At 43.3% G+C, this 21633-nt stretch overlaps 1 protein-coding gene across 3 annotated transcripts in view; it reads left to right on the top strand.

The window, feature by feature from the left end:
- UXS1 (UDP-glucuronate decarboxylase 1) overlaps positions 1–21633 on the top strand; it is a 90182-nt gene that overhangs the window by 17861 nt on the left and 50688 nt on the right. The window contains exons 2-6 of one of the 3 annotated variants that reach the window (XM_044263782.1): positions 7847–7874; positions 8548–8628; positions 9197–9245; positions 10344–10387; positions 15959–16019. In XM_044263782.1, the coding sequence (XP_044119717.1) occupies positions 7847–7874; positions 8548–8628; positions 9197–9245; positions 10344–10387; positions 15959–16019 (263 nt within the window). Of the gene's footprint in view, positions 1–7846; positions 7875–8547; positions 8629–9181; positions 9246–10343; positions 10388–15958; positions 16020–21633 lie in introns of all 3 variants that reach the window. The other 2 variants (XM_044263781.1, XM_044263780.1) reach the window with 2 other exon arrangements.

Below are 21633 nucleotides of genomic sequence, written 5' to 3'. Positions count from 1 at the left end.
CACATGAGCTCAGGGTACCCAGTGTTTATACAGGGTTGCTGATTTGCATGCTTCTCCAAACTAAAGTGTTTTTGACCTGAGCAAACGGATCGGAATTGCCTTTTGCTCTCTCGAGATACGGGCCTCATCAGCATGCGCAAAGGCTTTGCAGTCCCTGGAAGCATTTCATGACCTCAGGGTTTCTCAGTTTTAGCTGGAGCACCTGCCGCTCACTCGCAGGGCTCAGAGGGGAGGAGATTAGCTCAGAGGGCAAGTTTAGAAAAAAACAAACTCAAGATGACTTATCACTGGATATGGTGACTCTGGGGTTTTGAATGAGGCCTCCCACTTGAAAGTGCTGGCAGAGTGTGGGTGGTGACCAGCCGTGTGACCTTGAATAAGTCGCACAAGGCTCCTCTTGGTTCCAGCCTGTGGCTGTGAAGTGGAGGTGACAATATGACCTCGTGACTAGAAACAGGGAGTGGGAAAGGCCAGTGTGGGGTAACTGGTAGCAGTGACATTGGCCTCATTGTGCTTGCTGTTCGCATGCTTTGGCCTTGACGTGAGACTCCCCAGGGCTGTGGTCATCGCCTGGCTGGATGCACACTCAGGGCCACGTTCTGTTGAGCCTTTGACACGTTGTCCTCAAGCAGGTGCCTTACCTGTACCTCTAGTGGGTGCTGGCCTTCCTGGCTCCGGGCCTCTGTGTCTCCTTGCCTGGTAGACATCTTTAGCCCGGATCACTACAGGATGCTTCCAGCAGGAGCGTATGCTAATCCCAGGCTGGTATCCTCTCCCCCAGCCTCCATCCTCCACTGCTGGTGTTCCTGCCTCCTGATTACAGCCATTCACCGCCCTCTTCTGTCCTCGGCATTCTCTACCCATCTGTCTCTCACACCCTTCCTGTTTGGTGAGAGCATGGCCGCACACTGTGAGTGATTGCTGGTTGCCCTCTCACCAGAGGCCTGCTGTCTTGGAATGCTGGGAAGGGGATCCAGAGGTGTGCGCATATTTGTTTCATCAACAGAAGGCCCATGGGGGGTTGGCCCATCTGAGCCTTCACCTTCATCTTTCCCTCCCAGGGTACTTCTGCTAGCATTGCCCTCTCTACCCTTCACCACCTGAGGACATCGTCTTCACAGGGCAGTAAATGTCCCCACCGTGTGCTGCCTGTACCCCCATCTCCACAGGTCAGTGACCTGTTGCCTCCTCTCTGCTCCCCAGGAGTGGGCCAGTGGCAGCCTGTACTTCCCTGATGTGGTCACGTAGAGGTGTTCTCCCTGTAAGGAGAAGACCTCCTGCACTGGGGAAGTACTAGTCATTCTGGGATCCCTTAGAGTGGGGTTTGGTGAGCAGGTATGGCCCATGAGCCACAACCAGCCCACCACTGAGCTACGAAGGTCTTAGCAGTTTTTTCCTGGTTGAAACAAAGTCAAAAAAGGAGTGCTAATTCATAACACACGAAATGCAAATTTCTGTGTCCTTGAATAAAGTTATGCAGGAGCAGGATCATGCTTTTATGAATTGTCTTGGACTGTGTCACACTTCAATGGCGATGTTGAGTCGTGGCCTCAGAGATCATAGAGCCCACAGAGCTTTACTCTCTGTCCCTTTACAGAAAAAGTTTTCTGACTCCTGCCTTAGAGCAGTGATTCCCAGTCATTTGGGAGAGCTTTTCACTCATGCATTCATTCTTTCAGCAAATACTGAGTGAGCACTGAATGTTAGGTGGAAGTATCTCGGTGTCATAGGGAACAACAGTGAATGAAATAGTCTTTGCGGTCTTGAGGCTTCCATTTTCTTGGCTGGAAACATACAAACACAGAACTTTATAGATAGGTACATGGGTATATTACCTGGTAGTAAGTGCTGTGAAAAAAAAGGAAGTGTGGGTAGGGAGGTGGAGTGTGGGTAGGGAGGAAAGAGGGGGTGTGGGGGTGTGAGCTGATACCTAGATGAACAGAGGGAGGCAGATAAAGAGGCATTTGGAAGGAGAGTTAGCACAAAGACTCTGAGGCAAGTTGGAGAACTTATCAGTGTCCAGAGTGGCTTGAGTCTGGACTGTCTGAGCACATAGGTGGGCAACAGGTGAGGTGTGGCTGTGGCAGGCTACCAGATCCCTTAGCGTGCAGGCTTTCCACCTTCTGTCTCCACTGCCTCTCTCTCCAGGTGACTCTGCCCACCTGGGGCATTTGAAAAAAATGCCAACTCCCAGGCTCCTCTGCAGAGATCCTGATTCAGGAGGTCTTAAGTGTAGATCATGTAGGGCTCCCAGGCTCTGGGAAGCCCAATGTTTATCTCTTGAGGTAACTCCAGACCCTCACTCCACTCTCCCCTAGCCCCCTGCCAGTTCCTAGTCATTGTTAGGTCCTGGAGAAACTTTTCAGTCTAAAGGGCACCATGGGTTAGGAGCTTTTTGCTGCAAGACCTCATGAAGTGCTTGGCTCCTAGCAGGGGCTCAATATCTAAAAGTTTGAGCTTTTAAAAAGAGGCTTACATTCATGTTGGTGACAGTCCTCTCCCACTGCCCTGTCTTTGAAGGACTGTTTATGAGCTGGGTCAGTTCCCCATTGTCTTGTGGGTGGCTGGCGCGCCCCACCTTTTCCTGCATGAGCAGGATCAAGCTGTTTCCCCTACCATGTCTTGTCAGCTGATCCTTATCTCCTCCCCTGGCGCACCTTGCTTGGGGTCCTCCCTGACCATCATGTGTATGTCGCCCACCATACAGGTGAAGTCATGCACAGGGTCTTCGCTCTCTCCTTATCCTCAGGCCCCAGTCTTGTTGGATGGCTCCCTGGTGGCTGAGCGAAAAAAGGATTTTTTGTGAATACTGAAGACAAAGCAAATCCTGCATGGTTCTCCAAACGTGGTCACACTGTCTAATGTCACCAAGCTGAGTCGGTGAGCCCCGGCGTGCTGGTTTCTAAGATGTCTGGTTGTCTGGGCTTGCCTGCAGGCATGCTGGGCATATAATGTCTACTAGAGGTGTGTGTTCGTTAGCCAGGCTGGAGAGTAGTTTCCTTAACTCACACTCCTTCCTCGGACTTAGGATAAAAGTCCATGTGCTTTTCTAGGTGAGAATGGTCATCAGAATGCCCAACAAAAACATGCTAAAGCATATGGCGGCCACTTAAAAGGTACAGGTGTGAAGTGGAAGTGGTTCTGTTTGATCCAGTGTTGTGACAGTACTTAACATAGGGTCACAGGATTCCTGGTGAAGAACCCTCGCCTTCTGTGTGGCCTGACATTCAAGGACTCAGAATCTGTCCCCGTTCGAAAACATTCTAAAACCAATGTACCTTTAAAATGTCAAGCTTTTGTGGGGGATTTTTGAGAGCTCTGTATGTGTGGTTTTGCCTGGACTTCCAAGGATTTTCCCCCTGGGCTTCCTGAAATTCATTCAGGAATGTGGTGGAGACCCATAGGTTTCAGATTGAGAAATTGTGTTCTAAAAGGATTTGTCTTGAGTGCTATCTGGTTAATATTTAAGAAACCATGTTAGGAGAATGGGGACTATGAAAGCATTGAATGAGCATTTTAATTTTTTCTTTGTTGGAAAAGGATACTCCTTTTTCTTTTCTTTTTCTTTTTTTTTTGGCCCTAAATGAAAATTTCTATGTGAAGGATTTTCGTGAACGGGGTTCCCTGCATAGCATGAAGTCTGGATTCAGACAGAGATTTGGGAAACCAGTGTGCCTCAGATTGCAGGCAAAGTATTTTTAAAATAAAAATCAGAATAAATTAAAATAGCTTGAAAGCTGTGTAAGGGAATTTGGTTTTAAGCCCTTTGTTGATGATGGTGAATGACTATCTTTTTTCAAATACTTTTCTTAATCCTGCGTCCTTGTATGTTATGTAATTGACTTAATTTAGTTCCATTTAGTACAGGTATCTTTAGGGTATAGCTCTTAGTAATTCCCAGCGATCCCTTTGCGACACTGTAAGCGGTCAGATTCACTTAAGCAGATTGCATAATTCTAAAAGCAACATTAATTTTTAATACTATGTATCTTTTAAACTCCGTGCCCTGCATGATTCCAGGCCAGTCTCCGCAGAACACAGGGAGCAAGGCTCCGTAATTGTTGGGAATTGCCTATGTTTTCCTCCTTGGAATGAGTCTGCGGCAATTTGGCCACTTGGCCATTTGAGAACTTTTCCTGCCTGCTGTTTGTCTTTGGTCTGTTCTGGGTGCTGAGTTCTTTTTGTTCTCTAAAACAAAGCAGGCAGAGCTTTTGAGAGTTTAGAAGGAGGCCAGCAACACTTGCCATAAAAACATCATAAAGATTAATTGTTAATAACAGTTCCGAAGAGAAAAAGTACTAAGCAGGGGATTAATGTAATAAAGTGAAGACATTTTTTCACCTCCTCCTTTCAACTAATTTTGGTGGTTGGCCTGCTTGTGTTTGCTCTTGCAAATGTGAATCAGAAACCCCTCACCTTGCAGGGACAACCATCTGTAAACTGCCAGTTAAGAAGTGTGTTGTGGGTGCTGTGATGCCTTAGAGGGCTCCTGATGTCCCCTGGAGCAGGCAGGGAGGTTGGGGAGGTTTTCCCAAGAACATCACGCTCAGGTGAGGTATGTGCACTTCTGGCCAAGGAGAGCCCTGAAGATGAAGCTGCTTTAGGGAGGGTGGAGGCTACGAGTGGACAGGGGTCCTGGGGAGAAGTCTTACATGGAGGTCTGATTAGTGAGGAGGGGAGAATGAGGTTCGTGAAGCTCTTGGTGGCAGGGGGAGGTGAACTGGAAAGAACAGGGTGAGTTTCTGAGTGCAGGGAGCCAATCCCAAAAGTCTGAGCAACAAGAATAGGGTTGGGCGTTAGCCATGTATGGCCATTATTACCTCTTCATAAAGGGTAGCAAAGATGTGGCCAGGAGCAGCGTTCCCTGGGGTGTATCCCAAGGCCCTTACCTGCTTCCCAGGGGCGGGATGCTTGCGCAAAACCAGGAAGAAAGGGAAGAGCGCTCAGCCCTAGGGTCTCTATGTCAAGGAGGGAGAAGACAGGAAGAGGGACAGCCTTACTTGGTCTTAGGTGGTGTAAGGGATGACAGAAGGATCGAGAAACATCTTTGAGATAGCCCTTTTAAACTGACTCACGAAAAGGCTAAAAAGAAAATGAGAAACTAGTAACCATGGAATGATTGGAAAAGGTTGTCAGAAGGCATAATCCACTGTAAGGCATCTTGAGGAGTGGTTAATTCCCCTCCTGAGGGTCCACAGCCCGAGAGGGATCGCTTCCTGGTGTATTTTGACAAGCGACAGAATCCTAAGGCCAAAATGTGGTGATGTTTGTTTGAGGAACACAGTGAAGAACAGGGCCCGTGAGGTTGGGCAGCTGTGGGTTTGTCCACAGCAGCAGCTGTCTGAGCTGACTGCTGACCCGCGGGTTCCCAGGTCTTCTGTGGGGAGGAGCATGGCACTCACAAGGGTTTGGAAATCTTTTCCCTCCTTTTTAAAAGGCAAGATAAGAACACGTATAGGTACAAGGAAAGATAAACAATTACATCACCATTTAAACGGTATTTTGGCATCTTCAGACAGTCTTATTCTAGGTGAGTTTTAGTAATGGAAATCATACTGCATATATATTTTCTCATCTGGAATTATCATAACTATATTACCATTTACAGTGTATTTTCATAGCCATATTTTTTTAACCAAGATATAATTGACATGGAACATTTATATAGTATTAGTAACATATGTAATATTATATATTAGTTTATGTTATATAATAGTTATTATCTACTTATATGTTATTATATCTACTTATACATTATTATATATATTCATATACACAGTGTATATTATGTAAGTAGTTACCATCATCACCACACATAGTTACACATATGTGTGTGTGTGTGTGTGATGAGACCTTTTAAGATTACTCTTAGCAACTTTCCGATAAGCAATACAATATTAATAACTAGTCATTGTGCTGTACATTACATCCCAGGACTTAACTTGTTTTGACCACTTTCACCTGTTTTCACCTACACGCCCACTGCTCACTTCTGGCAATCACTAATCTGTTCTCTGTATCTATGAACTTGGGTTATTGTTTCTTTCTGTTTTTGACATTCCACATATAAGTGAGATCATACAGTATTTGTCTTTTCTCTGTCTGGCTTATCTCATGTAGTGTAATGCCCTTGAGGTCCATCCATGTTACCTCAAGTGGCAGGATTTCCTTCTTTTTATGGCTGAATAATCCATTCATCCATGGATGGAAACTTGGGTTGTTTCCGTGTCTTGGCTGTTGTCAGTAAGGCTGCAGTGAACATGGGGGTGCAGGTATCTTTTCAAGTTAGTGTTTTTATTTCCTTTAGGTAAATACCCAGAAATGGAACTGCTGGATCATATGGTGTTTCTATTTTTAATTTTTGAGTAGCTTCCTACTGTTTTACATAGCGGCTGCCCCAGTGTACATTTCTGCCAATGGTGCATGACTTTTTTCTCTTCTCTGCATCCTTGCCAACACTTGTTATTTCTTGCCTGCTTGATAATAGTCATAGTGGTATTTAATGGCTTTCCAATTTCATTGAATGGCAGTATCATAATTTATATAGCAGTTGCCCAGTTGTAGGATTTTAGGTTATTCCCTCCCTCTCTTTTTTTTTTTTTTTTTTAAGGTAAGTAAATTCATGATTTGTGAAGGTGGCTTTCCTGTGTATATGTATATCCTGAGGTTAATACTCAAAAGTATTACATGGTCCAAAGGTATAAACATTATTTTTTTAATGAATAAGGAATATGGTATGGGTTTATTTTAATTTTCCCATTTCTTGCTTATTTGCCACTTTTATTTAGTTATTTATTGCTCTCTTTTGTATCTGTTCCTTACTACTCTGTTTGGAGAGGAATGTGATTGTATAGAATCAGCAACATGTGATTTTAGAAACTGAATCCTAGTTGGTGAACATTTATTAAACCCCTACTGTATACCAAACAATGACAATAAGAAGATGGCTGGGAGTAGATCTGAACCTGAAGGCATTCCTGAGCTCACAGAATCACTGTCTTCAGGGCTGGGGGTGGGGGGTGGGGATGTTTGCATTTGATCTCTGTCTTTCTCTAATACCTAAGAGCATCTTGCCTTTAAGAGTTATTCAATATTTGAGGAATGACTACAGGGGGGGCTAAAGAGGAATGAGTACAAATATTAGAGACACTCATTCGTGGGAAAGGTTTCTTTATTAAATAATTCTCTGTTCAGTAATTTCACGTGGTGGCTCATAGTCTATATTTAATTTAAATTCATCCATGGCAAAACTTCACTGGGGCAGCTGGGCTGGTTTATTTACATTTATTGAGCACCAGCTGTGTACACATGAAACCCACCCTCCAGGTATCTGTAATCAAGGAAGCAGGCCAGCAGATGAGAAACTAGACTCCAAGAGAGATGTGGGAAGTGTGAGAGAAAGGATGGGCTTCCAGGTGACGTTAAGCCACAGAGTCAGGCCAGGCGATTATCTAACCTGTCTTGGTTTTGGTTTCATGGACATTTAAAGGAAAAGGCTAGACTGAGCCCTAGGATCTTGTTTTCAGACATCAGTTCTTTGATGCTTGTGACTGGCTCTTCCTCAGACAAAGGTTGGGGACATACTGTTTATCAAAACACAAATATCGTTGAACTCCAGACCCCAAAAGAGATATTCCAAAATTAAAGAGATGTATTAGGTCCTTTTTTCACTTATTTAGTCGGACTTAATACTTCAAAAGTGTTCATTTTGTTGTCTTCCTGAGCTATAATTTAGATTCCTTAGTGTATTTGAAAATATTGGTTAAACATTAAAATTGTTCTAGTTGGAATCCTTGAATATCACGAAGTTAAATATTGACCTATTTTATTCTTCTTTCCCTTCCAGCTGTGTGGGGCAACTTCGTTAATATGAGGTAACTTTTTAAAATAATTGGGATGTTGTGGTTTGGGTTTATAGACACATTTCAGTTATTACAGATAGACTGTAGGTGGCATGGGCTAATTGAAGAGTTTAAAAATGAAACTTCTTTTTTGCTATTCACACCTGAGCTTTGTCTTTTTTTCTTATGGATATTCTGCAGGAATACATGGGATTTTACTATTTACTCAGGGAAAGCCCCTTTTTACTGGCTGGCTCCTCTGCATTGCCCACCTCAGGGTCCCTTCCCTCCTTTTATACACTAGAAAGGGTTGACCCTAGCTTCTGCCCTGCTAAAATGTGATTGTGTTCCTGGGTGGCTTGAACAAAGCATATGGTGGGGGTGTGCCTTTTCAAAACCTTTTGAGGAGGGGGCATCTTTAGGAAACCACGGCTGGCCCCAGGCTCTGGAAGCAGACCAGTGGATTCTGAGGCCACCTGTTATCTCAGGACTCAGCCCTGAGGAGCCTTCCGGCCCCAGGGCGAGTTATTTGTGCTTTGTGATAAACATAGGAGGGATACTTGGAAGTGTAAAATCCTGTGTTGAGATTCTTAAAAAAAAAAAAAAAAAAAAAATTAATAAGCACTCATTGTAAAAACAAGTCTGCTGCTGTTAGTACAGATTTACATTTAAAGAAAAATTTGTTCCACTTTGTATTCTTTGGTAGTAAAAATAAAAGAGCAGCGGTCACAATTGCGGTGCTGGCAGTGGGCTTGGTAGTCAGATGCCCCTGCGCTGGGCTACTAAGGTAAAGTGGTAGCTGTGCCCCCACCAGGCCTTTCATATTGAGTAGATTTTGCAAAGGTCAGTGAGGTGGTGTGGATCTGATTCCTACCACCCGGGCATGAGTATCTCCTGACAAAGACTTTCTGTGTGCGGCTAGGAGGGGTGCTCAGATCTTATTTAAAGGAACTCTTGTTTTTTTACTTGGCAAAGCTCCATTTTGCCTCAAATCCCCAGGAAAGCCCAGCAGAGGGACTTGGACTCCTATAGACACACTTCCTGCCTCCAGTTTACAAAAATCCCGTGTTGAGTATAACGTGAAAGTGAGATGATGTTAGTGGATTAGAAATAACCCTTACAAGGTATAAGTGAGCGGGTGAGATGTATTTGAGATTTCCTCTCCTCCATTGTCTTCCATTCCTCGGGTGCACCCCCTTCTGGAAGGAATCTGGAACCGGAGACTGATGTTTTTGGGAAGGGGAGTGGCAAGATGGTCTGCAGCCTTTGGTTTGTGTTGTCATTTGTTCAGAATTAAGTGTTGAGGTCATCAAGCCTCTCAATGGATCTCAGTTTCGCAGCTTTCTACTCAACAGGTCTATCCAGGAAAATGGCGAACTCAAAATCGAGAGCAAGATCGAAGAGGTTGGTTCCCTTTCCTGTATTTTGCTCCTGTTTTTTTCGTTATGTTTGTCAATTTCAGTTCCTTTCTTGTGCTTGTACCTTTCTTGGGGAAGCCTGATGCTAACCTGTGATTTTGAAAACATCTCCTCAAGAATTACTCCCTTAGAGGAGTCTTTCCTCTGGGTCAGCATTTGTCCATTTGATCAAGGCGTGACATACTGTAAATTCTACCACAGAGGCAAAATGGATTTACGAGTTTGTCTGACTTTTCAAGTGACCTTCCCAGAAATTCTTAGAGAAAGAGAAGTGAGTACCTTCACCAGGAATGGAGGCCAGTGCCAGCATCCGCTCACCCCAGCAGGTGCTGTAAGGAGAACCGGCCCAACTCAGATGCTGGGACTCGGGGAACATAGGGAGTGTCCATGTACACAGATGGGGAAGCCCACACCTGCTCACGGAAAGCTAGCTAGCTCTGTTGATTATCTACCTTCTACTTAAAAATAATTGCTTGTGTTTTGGGTCAGTTAATTGTAGACACAGGTACGCAGCTGTAACGTGGGCTGCAGGAGGAGAAGGGGAGTCTGTCATTTTGATCTGAAGCCAGATGTCACAGTGGCGGGGACGCTCTTGGATTGCTCTTGTCCTTCTGCCCCAGCTCGCAGTGCTAACACACAGGGATGTGGGTCTGCTCACAGCCTGCCCTCCAGGCGCGTGCTGAGCAGATGACGGGGAGATAATGTACAGATACAAGAGATTAAGCTTTGAGGGCAGCATTGAGGGGATTCTTTCTCCTGAAAACAAGAGGGCGGTGTTGAACTGCCTGAGGTGAGCCTCAACCACCTTGCTTGTTGTAAGGAAATTGAAAGGTTTCTTTTCCCAGAGACTGAACTGTTGGTAGAGTAAGAGGTCAAGTAAGAGTTCCAGCGTGCAGTGTATCACCTTGCTTTTTGACTTGTGATTCAAGTGATGTAACGTCATTTCAAAGTGGAAGTGGATAGAAGAGGAAGTTAAAATCTGTTTTGCCTGATGTCGTGCCCATGTGGAACATCAGAGAGGGGGGAAGTGGTGGAGAACTAACTGTCTTTGCTTCAAAACTGATCTTGGTTATTTTTGTTTTAGATCGTTGAACCACTGAGAGAGAAAATCAGAGATTTGGAAAAAAGGTATGTGCACTTTTGGAGGTTTTTTTGAAAATACTTCTTTCTTAGTGACTTTAAGTTAGTATCTGATACAAATTCATCTCAATTGTATAATTAATTCTTTTTTTTAAATCTGTGTTATTCCATAATATGAAAGATACCAAGCACTTTCAACATAGGAACTTTTCTGTGAGAAGGTAGATGTTTATTGTAAAATTTGGATGCAATGTTTTTAAATCTTTTTTTTTTTTTTTTTGCTTTTGTCATTATGAACTATTTCTTTTTTTTTTTTTTTTTAAGATTTTATTTATTTATTTGACAGAGAGAGATCACAAGCAGGCAGAGAGGCAGGCAGAGAGAGAGAGAGAAGGAAGCAGGCTCCCGGCTGAGCAGAGAGCCCGATGCGGGGCTCGATCCCAGGACCCTGGGATCATGACCTGAGCCGAAGGCAGCGGCTTAACCCACTGAGCCACCCAGGCGCCCCATTATGAACTATTTCTTATGAAAGCTGTGGAAGCTTTTTTTTTGTCTGTAGAAAAAATTATTTATTTTAATAAAGTTATTTTTTCAGGAGTCTTCCTGAAGCCCAGCTACACAGATCCTGCATTAAAAGTCCTTCCTCTGTTACCCTCTGTCAGTTTGATTTCTACAAACTATGATGATGTTAAACTAAAGGCCATAAAATTTTTTTTTTGTTGTTGTTGTTGTTGTTTTTAATTTATTTGACAGGGATCACAAGTAGGCAGAGGGGCAGGCAGAGAGAGAAGGAGAAGCAGGCACCCCGCTGAGCAGAGAGCCTGATGGAGGGCTCGATCCGAGGACCCTGAGACTATGACCTGAGCTGAAGGCAGGCGCTTAACCAACTCTGAACCACCCAGTTGCCCCTTGTTGGGTTTTTTAACCCTGATTTGAATGATACTCAGATAGTCCAAACATTAGAAGAAGAGAGGCTCTAAGGTGTTGCAGTCTTCCTTTTCCAAATTCTGTGACTTTCTCAGTTCCTGCAAATTCATGGCATACAAGTTGAAGCTAAGCCTTACCTTCTTTTAAGTTACACAGGGCATTCGTGTGGTTTCTCTCATATATTGATTAGTTTGGGAGAATTCCAGAATAAGAAAATAAAGCTGGAGAACCTAAAACCTAGTACTGTGTGTAAGTACTATAAGAAATTAGGGTCAGTTATTTGCTTGTCACCATACATTAGGAAGGTTCCAGAACTGAGTCCAGATAAAGTGGATGGAAGGGAGGAATCATACAATACAGGGGGAACATATTTGCATCAGATGCCAAAGCAAGTTATGCCTCCCTTTTTGTCGTGGTCTTCCACACCCCCCAGCTCCCAACCCTCTGCCTGCCATGTGTGTCTCTGCTGCACCCACATTCTGTCTCTAAAACAATTGAGCTCCAGGTGCTAGAACTTTTTCCCTTGAGTTTATTGAGGAAACTGTGTGTCCAAAGTTGGTCTTCAGAAGTTTAAAAAAGAAAAGTAAAAACACTCACCCAGCATTTATGTAATGTTTTGTTTTGTTTCTTTTCTTGGGATGAGTTGGGATGATCTGCATTGGGATTGTAGGAACCTTTTGTCAAGGCCAGATTAAAAAGGAGGAAATGAAAAGCTAGTTTTTCTTTGGGTTCAATATTTTCAATAAATGATCAAAGAGAACTAAGGATGGAGAAGAGTCATCAAACAAAATGTGTTCATTTGTTTTCTTGTCTTCAACTGATAGTTTATATGTGGTCAGGAAACTTAATTTCAGCTCTTACAGGACAAAAAGTTATAACAGATCATATTAAGTAATACAGATTATTATTTGTCCTTTAAATTTTCTTGTCATCATTTGGGCTGAAATTAAATTGTTTTATAACATTGCATTGGGTGGGAGCCAGAAATCCTGCCTTCAGTAAGACTGGAATAATTTGAGAGATTTTAATTAGGAACTAAAAATTGTGTATGGTAAGAATAACCCACTAGGTTTTATGTTGCCAGCCCCCCCCAAAAAAATTGCTCACCACTGATATCTTTTTTAGAGAGTAATATTTGTGAAAAGTGAATTAATTGGATAACTTCCCTAAGGCAATGGTTTACACACATGATCTTTTGGAGTTGGAGAATTTTATGATTCCTTTTGATACTTATGTGATATTCTTTGCTTTTGTCAAATTCGGGGAAGTAAAGCACAAGTATAAATACAAACTTGAAGAATATACCAGTAACTCATTCTTATCAAACAGAGCTACCTTTAAGATAGGTGCAGAGGTTAAGTGTTTTCTACTTATTTCTGCTTTACTAGTTACTCATCCTAAAATGGTTCTGGTCTCTGGGTTGGTGAGTAAGTCAGGTGACAGATGAGATGAGGTTGTTGTGTTAGCTAGAAAGTCAAGTCATGGACATGCCTTTATGGTAGAAATCAATGGAGCTCTGTCTGGTTTTATTTTTCCTGGGTGATTTGTATGATAAGAATGATCAAACACCCACCTTGACACGAGCGAGATAAGAATGTAACTGGACTATGTTGTCCTGATGTGCTTATCCTTTGGGGGCAAAGTGACCCCCAGGAAATAAGAATATTTTTGAAAGGTAGGGATTATATGTATGCAGGAAGAGAAATGGGAACAATACCATTCTAGAAGCCTGAATAAGTGGGTTATGTGAGTTTTTTCTCTTCTGTACTGTATCCCCCATTTCTTATCAGTTTGATTGCCTGCCATTTAATTTCATCTCAATATCTTTAAGTGTTCTGTGAATAAATAGCAAGTAATGATGAGAATTTAACTTCTAAGTAAAAATGCTTCTTGTTGGCTACCTTCATAAACAGGAAGGTTAGAGTCTGGAGTGGCATTAAATAATTGCTAAAAGATTAATTTCGGGTGGAAAGAAGAGATCCATTATTCAATTCCTGCTTCATTTACCTCCCTTGCTTATCTCTCTCACACTCAGAAATGCAGAATGCAGGCTTCACGTGGGCAGGGCCTTGCCTCTCTGTGTTGTTTGCTTCTGTGTCCTCAGTGTATGGCACAGAATAGGAGCCCGAAAAGAAAATTCCTGAATAAATGAATGGATGGATGAGCCAGTACACCACTGCATAGGGTTTTAACCTACTTCAGGTCTTTAAAGAAGCATGTGCCTTTCCCTTGGCCATTTTGCCCAGTGCTGGTAAAGTGCAGGAGGGGAAGTCTCAGTGGTGTGCTAAAGGTGTGGCCCAGCTAGCACCACAGCAGAGTCAGCTCATACAGTCCCCTCACGCAGTCTCCTCAGGGTCACCTCATACAGTCCCCTCACGCTGTCACCTCAGAGTTACCTCATGCAGTCACCTCACATAGTCCCTTCACACAATCACCTCAGAGTTATCTTACAGTCCCCTCACACATTCCCCCCATGCAATCCCCTCATACAGTCACTTCACACAGTCCCCTTACCCAGTCCCTTCATGCAGTCACCTGAGAGTCACTTCACACAGTCCCCTCAGAGTCACCTCACCCAGTCCCCTCACGTGAGAGTCACCTCTCACAGTCCCTTCACGCAGTCCCCTTACACTGTCCCCTCAGAGTCACCTCACACAGTCCCCTTACGGAGTCACCTCACGCAGTCCCCTTAACGCAGTCACCTCAGAGTCACCTCACACAGTCCCCTCACACACTCTCCCAGCTCTGTCATCCGTGACTGCAGAAAGGCAAACAGTGTAAGTGCAGACTGAGGAGGACCCTGATGGAGCTTACCCCTGCTTTTATTTCTGGCTTTGTGGGCCTGACTTCTCTAAGGAAGAAATGACGGTTGTAAGAGAGTTCTTCCAACAGTTTAATAACTTGATCATACATATGAAATCTGAAACTTGGTTGCTACATGTTGAAGAAGAACAAAGCAAGAAGCCCAGCCAGTGTTTTTGTTTATTTTAAAGGTTTTTAGCACACAGTGTTTGAAGTAGGTTTATCAGTCTATACTCCACATGTAACTGTGTGTCAGGCACTTACATATTTCCTTCAGTTTTGCTGAACTGTGTTTCCTATAAGAAAACTGTTTGCTATTTTCTCTCCGGAATAAATGGGCGACTGTGCAGGTGGGGAGAGGGTTGGTCTGGAAGGAGAGAGACACCGTAGGTGCACCACATGGCTGGCTGTGGAATTTGGGATTGAGGCTGGATGGTGGATGTGAAGCACTCAGAGAAGAGAATGGATGTCGGGGCCGTGTGACGGGGGCACACAGCCAGTGCTGTGGTTTGCTTGGCCACCCTCCAGCTGACTGATGGAGAAAGTATTTGGAGTGACAAGAAGTGTCACCTCACAAACAAGGCATCTGTCAGGCTCCCAGAAGGCTTCCACTGTTCGAGCAAGAAGAATGTGCCCTGCCCCACAGCTGCTGTGAGAACATTCACTTGGCCATTACCCTGCTGCCTGTGGTGAGGACAGCTCCTGCAGGGCAGCCCTCTGGGGAAGGTGCTGTGATTACGCCTTGACAGCAGGAAGCCCTGAGGTGCACAGAGCTCTTGGGGGTCTGGGTCACAGAACTAGTAAGGGGGGTGGCCAAGGTTCTCACTCACTTCTTCAGATTCGCCCACCTGCCTGCCTGGTTTTATAGTCTGCAAGGGGAACTTGACCTTTGGAGAATCTGGAAGCTCTTAATAAGGGAATTCATCTGCATCATAAAAGAAAGCCCTCCTGCCCCAAGCTCCAATTTAACCATGTTTCCACTCGTCCAAGAGATGAGAAACACTTGCTTCAAGGTCTTCTGTCTAATGACCTGTCATAGTCTGTTCAGTTCAGCGACCATTAAGCAAATGCCTTCTGTATCCCAGCTGGGATGTAGAGGGGATGAGACAGTGCCCCCCGGCACCTCTCCAATTAAAATAATGACTGTAAAGTTGGTTTCTCTGAATTTACTAAAAGCACTTTTGTGCCTAACTGAACCACTTAACCACTTTAAGAATGGATATTTCAAATCTGCATTTATCAACTCCCATTTGATCTTTAATCTGCCGCTTGTACTGCCCTGCTCCCAAAACATCAGTAGGGGTTGGGGACCCATGGGACCTTTCCTGGGGGGAAGAGGCATTATAAGGTGAGATTTAAGGTGAGTTCAGAGCAGACCATGGGAGATGGAAAGTGCCGCTTGCCCCGCCATCTTGTCCGGGGGCACCGGTGCAGAAGGAGATCCTGCAGTTGTGAGGTTGCCCAGAATGAGGAAACAGGCTTAGTTAGTTTTTTCTTTTCTTCCCCTTGCAAGGCATGCTGTCTTGCTTTGGGTCTGTAACTTTACGCAGCTGCTTTCTTCCTTCCAGACCTCTCCATACAGCATTGTAAGGAGGCCACCACCTCCCTTGTTTTGTGTTAGCTCTGGCTGTTCATAGCCTGTACCTTGGTAAATTTTCCCTTCTCTGAGATGGAATCTCTATCCTCAGCTTAATTCCACACAAGAAGCAGTTGGATATTTCTTGAATTCAAATGAGCCGATAACCGCTTATTCCTACAGCCCTCACTTGGAGTGGCTAGAAGTAGCAGACAATAATAATGCCACAATCTGCCTTTGTTTTGATGGTCGTAGAGAAAATCCTCACAGGAGAGGTTTGACTTTTCTTTTTCTCATCTCTTCTTTTTCTACAGCTTCACCCAGAAATACCCTCCAGTAAAATTTTTATCAGAAAAGGACCGTAAAAGAATTTTGGTAAGTTTGTACATCTGATTAATATTTATAATATCAAAAAACTGGCTTTTTAAATAGAGGTATAATTCACATACCATAATTCACCCATACAGAATATACAGTTTACTGGTTTATAGTGTGTTCACAAAGTCCTCCGACAGCACTCCATTCTAATTCCAGAATATTTTCATCACTCCAGGGAGAACCCCCATCCCTGTTGTCAGCCATCCTCCTCCCAGCTCCTGGCAATCACTGAAACTACTTCCTGTTTCAATGTATTTGCCCATTTTGGACATTTCCGATGAATGGATGAATGAAAGGGTACAACATGTGGTCTTTAGGATCTGATTTCTTAAACTTGTAGTAATGTTTCTAAAGTTTATCCATTCTGTAGCATAAATCAGTATTTGATTCCTGTCTGTGGCTAGATAATATTCCATATTATAGAGGTACCATATTTTGTTTATCCATTTCATCAATTGATGGACACTGGGGTTGTTTCTGCTTGGAGGCTATCGTGCATAATGGGGCTATGAAACATAGGTGTATAAGTGTTTTGCAGACGTAGTTTTTCAGTTTTCTTGGGTATGTATCTAGTGCCACCGGCTGTCGAGATGAATCATGACCCATTGAATTGTCTTGGCACACTTGTCAAAAATCAGCTGATCATACACGAAAGTATTTTTTTTCTAGACATGTAGTTCTGTTCCATTGACTCTGTCTGTCCTTAGGCCAGTACCACTGTCTTGGTTTCTGTAACTTTATAGTAAGTTTTTTTTTTTTTTTTTAAGATTTTATTTATTTATTTGACAGACAGATCACAAGTAGGCAGAGAGGCAGGCAGAGAGAGAGGGGGAAGCAGGTTCCCTGCTGAGTAGAGAGCCCGATGTGGGACTCGATCCCAGGACCCTGGGATCATGACCTGAGCTGAAGGCAGAGGCTTTAACCCACTGAGCCACCCAGGCGCCCCTGTAGTAAGTTTTGAAATTGGGAAGTGTGAATCCTCCCACTTTGTCTTCCTTTTCAAGATAGTTTTGACTATTCTGGATCCCTTACAGTTCCTGGTAAATTTTAGGGTTAGCTCATCTGTTTGTTCAAAGAAGCCACTTGAGTTTTTGATACAGACCACACTGAATCTGTGGATGAATTTGGGCAGTATTTTCATCTTAATATTGTCTTCTGATTCTTGAACACAGGGTGTCTTTCTATTTATTTAGGTTTTCATTAATTTTAACATTCCTTTTGTAGTTTTCAGAGTATAAGTTTTACACTTTTGTTAGATTTATTCTAAAGTGTTTATCCTTTCTGATGTTAGCATAACTGGAATTGTTTTTTAGTTTCATTCTTATGTTTTGTATTGCAAGTAAATAGAAATACGGTAGATTTTTGTATTTTCATATACCCTGCAACTTTGCTGAAATCATTGGGTTCTAATAGTTTTGAGTAGATTCCTGAAGATTTTTTATGTACTGTTCAAGATTATGTCATCTGAGGTTATGGGAAGTTTAACTTTTGGCTTCTCAGGAAGGATGCTTTCTAGTTCACTTCCTTGCCTAATTGTCCTGGCTAGAACCCTAGTGCAGTGTTGGGTAGAAGTGGGAAGAGCAGACATCCTTATCCTGTTCCTCGTCTTAGGATCCAGGGTCTCATGCTTCATCACCTGAGCTAGCCAGGCTCCCCTCATGTACTCTTAAAAGGATTGTGTATTGTGCTGTCGTTGAGTGTTCTGTAGACATCTGTTAGGTCTAGCTGGATTGGATGTTTTTCAAGTCCTTTTTCTTGCTAATCTTATAGTTCTGTCCATTATTAGGAGTGAGGAATTGATGCCTCCAACTATTGTCAAAATCTCTAGTTCTTGGGGCGCCTGGGTGGCTCAGTGGGTTAAAGCCTCTGCCTTCGGCTCAGGTCATGGTCCCAGGGTCTGGGATTGAGCCCCACATCGGGCTCTCTGCTCGGCAGGGAGCCTGCTTCCTCCTCTCTCCCTGCCTGCCTCTCTGCCTACTTGTGATCTCTGTCTGTAAAATAAATAAATAAAATCTTTAAAAAAAAAAAATCTCTAGTTCTTCCTTCAATTCTCTCAACTTTTGCTTTGTGTATATCTTGGGTCTCTTATTAGGTGCCTAAATGTTTAAAACCCTTATATCTGCTTGATGGATTGACTCTTTTATCATTATAAAATGCCCCTCTTTATCTCTTAACATTTTTTTTGTTTTAAAATTTATTTTGTCTGATATCATCATAGCCACTCCAGCTTTCTCACTGTTTCCAAAAAAGTGTATGTTCTACTTTTTTACATTCAGCACATTGTACCTTCCAGTCTTGTGTGTTCCCTTAAGATTTAGTATAGCTGAACCTTGTTTTCTTTTGTTATTTTCCAATTTGGGTGACTTTTGGGTGGTTGGCTTAATCCATTCACATTTTGTTTGTTTGTTTTGTTTTAAAGATTTTATTTATTTATTTGTCAGAGAGAGACAGGGAGAGAGAGCAAGCACAGGCGGACAGAGAGGCAGGCAGAGGCAGAGGGAGAAGCAGGCTCCCTGCCGAGCAAGGAGCCCGATGTGGGACTTGATCCCAGGATGCTGGGATCATGACCTGAGCCGAAGGCAGCTGCTTAACCAACTGAGCCACCCAGGCGTCCCAATCCATTCACATTTAATGTTATTACCAACATAGTTGGATTTATAACTGCCATTTTATTTTGTGTTTCCCGTATGCCTCATATCTTCTTTGTTCCTCTGGCCTTCCATTTTTCTTTTCTTATGCATTAAGTAAATCTTTTCTTATGTGACATTTGAATCCTCTAATTGTTTTTTATGTATTTTGAAAATTCATTTTGTTGCTATTTATTCTAGTGCTTACCATCTATATTTTATCTCAGGACACTCTACTTTAGCTTTATACTGCGTTCTAGTGAGATACAGAAATGCCACTCCCACATAGTTCTGTTACCCAGCCCTTCTTGTGATATCATTTCTTTGCATTCTATGTATCACTTTAGTCCAAGTTACAAACACCACAGTGCATTATTATAATTATTTTATATTTTATTATTTTTAAATTTTATATCTTGTAAAGCTGAGAGCATAAAGGAGAGGAAAGATGTATTTACAGAACTTGTTACATCATCCTTCTCATTTCCGTGTCTAGTTTCCTTCATTGTTCCTGTGGGTTTGAGTAAACTTTTGATGTCATTGCCTTAACGGCAATACAACTTTGCTCCTACCTACCCTCTTCATGCTGTTGTTGGCAAATGTATTTTTTTTTTTAATTTTACAGGGCAAATAGTATAGTAATATGCACATTATTTTATACAGTTGTTTTTGCTGTTGTGGCAGTGGTGGAATATACATAACACGGTTTATCATTGTGTCATTTAAGTATATGGATCTGTGGGCTTTAAGTATGTTCACATTGTGCTATGCAGTTTGGTCTTCAAATCGATCAAGAGTGGAAAGGAGAGCGTGCCATTATATATTGTCTTTTATAATTACCTAATTCCTTTATTTGTTCTTCCCCCTCTTGTTTCCTCTGTGGGAAATGCTGCCTGGTTTCAGCCTGAAGAATACTGTTTAGTTTTTCTTATATGCTGGCTATTGGCAATACATACTCTCATTTTTTGTGTATCTGTTTTTGTTTTTCAGTTTTAGAAGTTTGAGTTCTATATAAAATTCTTGGCTGACACTTTTCTTTCTTTTCTTTGAATGTGTTACCCCACTGCTTCCTCCGCTAGTTGAGATAGACAGTAGGCTTTTGGTCATGCTGAGGGTCTCTTGTGTGTGAGGAGTCCTTTTCCTTGTCTCCTGTCTACTTTCCGTGGGCCACTGCCACAATCATGAGTTCATAGCTTAAAACAACAGAAACTGAAATTCTCCCACTACTGGAAGCTAAAATTCTGATGTCAGGGTGTTGGCAGGGCCGTGCTCTCCCTGAAGTTTCTAGAAGGAAGTCTGTTTCACGCCTTTCTCTTAGCTTCTGGTTGTTGCCACTGGTTCCTGGATTCCTTGTCTTGTAGCGACACATCCATCCAGTCTTTGTGCCATCATCACATGGTGTTCTCCCCTGTGTCTCATACTGGATCCACAGTTACCCTACTCCGGCATGACCGGATCTCAACTGATTACATCTGCGGCCACCCTATTTCCAGATAAGGTCAGGTTCTGAGATTCTAAGAAGGATATAACTCTTGTAGGGCAGTATTTAACCCAGTCCAGATGCTTACAGAATTTCCTCTTTGTCTCTGATTTTCAGCATTTTTAGGATGATCTGACTCCATGCATCTGTGTTTGCATTTATCCTGCTTACATGGAGTTTGTGCAGCTTCTCGAATGTGTACATTCATATGTCCCATGAGTCTGGGGAACTCTTCAGCCATTATTTCTTTGTTTTTTCTGTTCCTCCCTTTCTTCCTTTCTGGTGCTCCCATTGCATGCGTCTTGGTGTGTTTGTTGGTGTCTCGTACTGGTCTGAGGCAATCCACTTCCCTTTCTTTTTTCCCTCTGCTCTTCAGGTTGCACACTCGATTTATCCTCAGCTTTGCTTTCTTCCTTCTGCCACATCCAATCAGTTGTTGACTCTCTGTCATGAGTTTTTCTATACTTACCAACCCCCAAATTTCCATTTGTTTCTGTTTTGTATTTTTTTCTCTTTAGTCTCTGTGTACTTCTGGTTTCCTCCCATTCTCCCGAACTTGTTTATGCTGGCTGACTGGAGGACTGGTGAAGGTGAGAGCTGGGCCCTGGCATAGGCAGTTTTTGTCGCTTGGTGGTTTTCCTGGGTCCAGATCCCTGGGTACTCTTCTCCCCTTTCACCAAGCCTTGTTTTATTTTTTCTTGTTTATATACTTGTTTAGTGACTGGGCTGTTCTCCTTCAGTGATGTCTGTTCCCCTGGAGTATGGGACTCTGATGGTCGCTGCCCAGAGGCCACAGCCTTGGTGATGGACACTGTCACCCTGGGATCCAGTGGTTCTAGCAGGCTCTTGTTGACCATCTGGTAGCCTGATTGCTCTGTTAAGCTGTCTGCCTGTGTGGTATCACACACTAACCAGTAGGCCCCAGTAATTGCTAGTTGAGCAAGCTGTGCTGTAACCAATGCTTTGCATAAATTGCTTCTCAGTTTGATCCCGTTAAATTCTGGCCCCTTTGCAGCGGTAGATTTTTAGGCCAGTCTTTGAGGTTTGCCCTGACCCCAAGAGGACTCTTGGGCCTGTGTTTCCCTGGCTCTCACTACTAAACTGGCTGGCCTGGGGCTAAGCTTGTCCTCCTAGAACTTCCAGGCTCCTTTCTGTTGCTTACCACTTAAATCTCCAGGGTTTTTGAGATAACCTTTAGGCTTGAACTTCTCTACTTTCTCTTTCAAATTAAGTCTCTTTCTCTGGGGAGAGCTTTGGAGCTCCTGTGTTTTTATTCACTGCCTCATCCCCCAAGGGGAAACCTCTGAGCCAAGACTATGGAGAGGAGGGAGTGACTTTCCTGCTTACTAGCAGAGGACTGGCAGGAGCAGTACCCCTGGTCTTCTTGCCTTGCCTTTCTGGGCATGGAATCCACTCCGTGAGTGAGCCCGGGCAAAGGTGACCACAAGCCCATTACTTCAGTCACAGTGTGCCATGCCTGGAATAGAGCTTCTGCCATGGGAGC

This window comes from Neovison vison, chromosome 8, assembly GCF_020171115.1.
Source record: "Neovison vison isolate M4711 chromosome 8, ASM_NN_V1, whole genome shotgun sequence".
Taxonomy (NCBI): Eukaryota; Metazoa; Chordata; class Mammalia; order Carnivora; family Mustelidae; genus Neogale; species Neogale vison.
The sequence above is the reverse complement of the archived record's forward strand: the minus strand, read 5'-3'. Positions and strand labels throughout refer to the sequence as shown.